We start from the raw sequence: 5,286 nt of genomic DNA on the forward strand, positions 1-5,286 counted from the left end.
CGGCGCCCTTCGGAGCTGAGGCTACGGAACTAGGGGAAGAAGTCACCACTGGCACAGAGAAACCAGGGAGTCCAACACCAGCCTTGAAGGCATGAAGCCCCATCTACCCCGCTAGAGTTTTCAAATAGGAAGCCTAGGAAGGGTTTTGCCACTGTCTTAGCCAAGGAAGCGCTAAGGAGATAAGCAGTTAGACCAGAGGATGCAGAAAAGGAAATGGCTAAGACCAGCCCAGCAGTTAGCACAGATTAAGCCCCTCAGCAAGCAGAGCAGCATCTTTACTTTGGAGCAGTATCTCTGTCCTTGCCACATACACAGAAATTACAAGACCATTACCCTGAAGTTGTTGTAATCTATGAATGTAATCTATGAATATGCACATATACGTGCAAAAAGAAAGTGACATACAGAGCAGAAGTTAATCAACTAAGAGTTCAATTCATTACTTTATTTTTTTTTACATTAAAAAAATTACAACGTAACAAGGGTTTGAAAAGCCAAGTAAACCTGATTTCACACACGCACACACTTGCTAAGTCACAGGGTTCAACCGCTTGAAGTGATATTTTCTGATTTTCATCAGGATATTTTATTAAACAATATACACATTGAGAGCCTCATGACAAAGCCAGACACATTTTTTTCCCAACCTTTAAGATGTGCAACCGAATACGCAAAGATTCTGGTGGAACTCCCAGCTTTCCCCTCAGTTACACGAGTCGTAGTTTTGTTCATTTGCCTGCAATCTCACTGGGATGCATCTACCCAGCAATTGTCCAGTGTTACACACCACCTCCCCCAAGCAAAGGGAACAGATTACATAGTATTGCACAGTTTTGTTCGCAGGGCCATAGATCATAAATGGATCCCTTAATAATTTCACCCACCCGATGGTATAAAACCTGATGAAGCTGGAATCAAGATGCCACAAACGGTTACAAAGAAATGGAGAAGCAGGTCACTGAAAAAAAGAAAGTACAGCTTCTGTAGTATGTAAACTTTATAACGCAAGATTCTTCAGCACGCTGAACTGCTTGAGGTGGGACAGATCATCAGTGCTACTGGCAAAGCAAAAGCAAGAACAGGACAATTTTAAGGCAAGTCCCAGAACAGGGAGCTATTTACTTTCTAGGCACGATTTCAAGCTATGCATCAAGGCTCCTGCTTTATCCTTTATATTGTCAGTAATTTATAGAACAGGTTAACAATACAAAAAATAGTCTAAATATAATTTTTAAAGAATCCACTTTTAGCTGAATTTCATTACTTGCAGCTTGTATTTCATTACTTGCAGATTTATAAACATTTCTTAGCACTACTGTTGTTTGTCAGGCCCACACAAAGCAGTTCTAGATCTATATTGCTCTCGTTTTTTGAAAGTAGTTTTGGTTGGAAAATGGTTAAATTCAAAAGAATTCCTCCTACCACAGAACTTTCTACATTTAAGATCTGTTGTACTTGAGAAAAAGGCAACCTCCCTCATTGCTCTGATGCCTCTGTTCAAGAGACTGTTGACAGCTTTCCTCCTGTGAAAAGTCTGTACAATAAAAAGGGGGGCAGAGCAAGACCTTGCAGAGACAACTGGTTTCAGCCGAGTAACTCCAGTGTGCAGTACATTCATTTTAATCTCACACAGGAGGATACAGTCACTGGTCCCACTTACCCTTACACAGAGGACTGGGTACAATCCTCAAACACCGACACCTAAGTTCCTCTAGAATCACTGCATTAAGAATTGGAGATGCGTATCCGCGGGCAGAAGCTGGCCCACAGCCGTTAGTTCAAAGTGTTGTTTACTGAAGATTGAGAACTTACCTAAATGCCGTATGAGATTAATACTGCCACACACAAGACGTGCTTTTGTGAGCCTGGGAAGACATTTGGCAGGGGTGTAACAGTGCCTCTGATGTGTTACGCTGTTGTGTGCACCAGTTCTTGGAATCACTTGCATATGAGGAATGTGTGTCTGAAGTGGGACACAAGAGTACAGCTCTGTTTATTAGGACAAGCTGAAATATAAATTGAAACTGAACAAACCACTATTCCCTGAAAACTGGATTTCGAAGGCTAGGTCTCATCTGAGATCAACTTTCACCATAATGCTCCTCCTTATGATTGACAACTGCACCTAAGTATATACTTTTTATAAAAACACACAGGTAATTCCCCAAACATTTATCAAATAAAAAGGGTTTAACAAAAATGGATAATTAATCTCATAAAATAAATTACAGTAGCATGACATTTGGCTTCTTTCGTGTGACCACGTGCTTTTCCTTTGTTATCTTGATGTTAAGACCGTAACAGATCCAGTTCATGTCTCTGAAAATTAATGAGATGTCTGTGACGATAAACGTATAAAACTCTGCTTGCTACAAGCAAATGTCTGATATCAGTTTCACCTGGTCACAGATTATATGTAGACAGCCTTCTCTGGCCCCAAATAAATATTATATAGTATTCTTGCAAGTTCCAGCATAATTAGACTCAAACAGAAAACTCAGGTCCTCCTTTCTTCCCTCTCAGTAGAAGTCGCCTGATTCGAAATCCTGCAAAAGGATTGATCCACAGGAGTGAAGGCTGACCCCCAAAAACAGATTTCATTCCTTCCCAACGTAGTCTTCGCTCCCATGTTGGCTTTTCACTCTTCAGTCTTTCAATCTCCTGTATATAAACAGACATGCAGTGGTACACTGTTAAGTCTGAAGTTTAATAAAGTCTAATAGCAATTATCAAAACTGACAACTATTTCACATTCTTTTAATTTATAGCTAGTGAGCCGATGAGTTTCTTACTGTGATATATTTAGTAAAGGAGAAATAAGAGCAGCTGATTTAGCCCTGTGGGTATAGGGCACGAGACTTCGAACATAAAACGTGTACAAGAAGGTTGGTCTACCTCTACCTCTTCCCCCCTCAAACTAAAAGACAAAGTGACCAGAGAAGCTGATGGTACAGTAGAGGATCTGCAGGCAATGTACCGACACTAGAAGCTGTTTACTCAGTTAATGAAACCAGACAATAAGGTTTCCAAGAAGGCTCTGGTACTGCAATTACTGCAGCCAGGCTGACTCTCCCAAATGCATTATTGTGATGATCATTTTTCATACTTCCCACTAACGAAGGCCAGCTATTTACCAGTTGTTTTTCACTGTTACTCTTCAGTACAAAAATACACTTTTAAACAGCCTCACATGAGAAAATTCTGAAAAGCCACAAGATTCAAATTCCTTTTGATTCCAGTCAATTATCCATCACAAAACATCCTCTCAGGGCTTAACAGTGCGGACCTAAGGGCAAGGGAGCCAAAAGCCCAAACTATAGTTACACTCTAGTAAAGTGCATCAAAGTAGAGGAAAGTGTGAAGGGCTGATACTAGACAGCTAGTTTAGGTGTAAACCTGAGAAAAGCAGACGTTTCTCATGACACATATCATGAGTTTGTGATAGCTGAGCAGTGCAAGTCCAAATTGAAGTCAGAAGCTGTGCAATCTTTGTAATTGAAAACCTAATTACAAAACTTATGTCAAAAAATCCAATAATGCAAGAACTTCTGTTAGAAAGCAAACCCCCTTACAACTGTAGAAAATAAAAGTGATGAGCTATTTCAGATTTGGGGGTTTCTCCAAAGTAAGACCCTCCCCTCATGCAAATAAAACAACATCTAATCACATCTTCCTAGCATAATTGTTATAGCACACAGAAGTAGAGGTCTTTACCGTTTCATCATTGCATATTGAGTGGATTTGGGTGCCAAACATGACTGCAGTGAAAGTGAGAAACAGAAAACCCTCAAGGCACAAGAAGATCATCAGGATCACAGTTACAGGTGGGGAAAAGTCACTGCATTCTGTGAAAACAATATATGTAGTTATAAAAAAAAAATAAATTACAAAAATCCATAGAACATATTCATATTGAGACATCCACTCTTCAATGAACAGCAATAAAAGCTAAATATCTGACACCCGAAACTACATTTCACAATTACAACAAACGACTACTTTCTAGCAGTGCAGCAGCTTCATTTGCTGCCCCAGGAAATAAAGAATTTTAAGGAAGTAACATTTTTGCCTTCCTGCAAAGCACATGGTACTGCAAACCTGCCTCAATATTTCAAGGATATCAAATAAATGTTTGCACATGAGACAATTTAAGTACTCGGAACTGCACATACATGAAGATGAGAGCACAGCTTGAAGTTCCACGCATGACAAACGCTGTAAAAACTGTCACTGCTGTCAGCTCTAACTTGCTAATTAATCCAGATGTTCCATTTTGCTGCAATTGCCTTTTTTTTTTTTTAATTCACCACACAAAGCAATCAGGTTCTGACTTACACTTAGAATCATATCTCTGGAGATCCTCTGATTAACTCTGTTGAACAGGGTGACCAGATCGCTCGGACTACCAGGGAAAAGGAGAACTTTGGAAAGCAGACACAGTCTCCATAGGAGTATAGTGAATGCTTCCAACTTTATTCCCGAGTCTGGATATACTTATAGTACAAGCAGGGTTCACGCGGCACAAGAAATAATTTCATTGGTTTAAGCTTTACTGTCCACGCGCTTATTCTCAATTAGCGATTGGATATATAAAACAAAGAACACAGCTATCCTAGTTTCTACTTACAGTCAGAACATTTTTGCTTTAGCTCATATCTTCTTACTTGTTGCAGTGTACCAAGAACATGCTGTTTACAAACCCTGGATTGTCCACATATTCCCACAATACTTTGTGGCCCTGTTGTTCGAGAAACTCCTCTACATAACTCAATTATAGTTAAACAAAGAAGAAATGGGATAGTATATATGAGGCAGAATGTTTCAAGTAAAAAAAGGACTAAGATTCCATCCATTTAAAAGAATATTCAGCAAAAAACAGTACCAGGAAGAACATCTGATCAACCAACTCCTGTCAAAAGCGTAAGATTGGAATGAGCTCTGGCACGCTGGAACATTAAGAAATGCAAGTCAGAGCCCTGAAACAACTGGGATGGTTTAGGAAATTTCTTTTCTCCAGGAGCCCCACAGTTGGCTCCAGTAAAAAAACGAGGGAGAAATTTGTTTAAGTTTCAGCTGTTGTTCACAGAACTGTGGTGTGACACACAAAGCCCAGCTGACAGCTTCAGGTAATATAATGCTGAGGTGGCTTGAGGACCAGCTATCTGTTTCCTTCCTATTACAGAGGCGGTAATTTTTCAGTATGTGGAAAGGGAGTGAGAATGCCCTTGACAGCCACAGCTCCTACAGTGAATGACTAAAGGAAAAAAAAAAAAAAAAAAAAAAAAA

General features: G+C 39.7%; 1 protein-coding gene across 1 annotated transcript in view; it reads right to left on the reverse strand.

The window, feature by feature from the left end:
• Positions 1-493: 493 nt before the first annotated feature.
• Positions 494-5,286, reverse strand: part of ZDHHC7 (zinc finger DHHC-type palmitoyltransferase 7) — a 17,133-nt gene continuing 12,340 nt past the window's right edge. Inside the window, exons 6-7 of the mRNA XM_009647191.2 lie at positions 3,715-3,845; positions 494-2,661 (exon numbers count right to left, since the gene is read on the reverse strand). Coding sequence (XP_009645486.1) covers positions 2,485-2,661; positions 3,715-3,845 — 308 coding nt within the window. The 3' untranslated portion in view covers positions 494-2,484. The remainder of the gene's footprint in view (positions 2,662-3,714; positions 3,846-5,286) is intronic.

The sequence above is a fragment of the Egretta garzetta genome, unplaced genomic scaffold (genome assembly GCF_000687185.1).
Source record: "Egretta garzetta isolate BGI_Z169 unplaced genomic scaffold, ASM68718v1 scaffold39, whole genome shotgun sequence".
Lineage (NCBI taxonomy): Eukaryota > Metazoa > Chordata > Aves > Pelecaniformes > Ardeidae > Egretta > Egretta garzetta.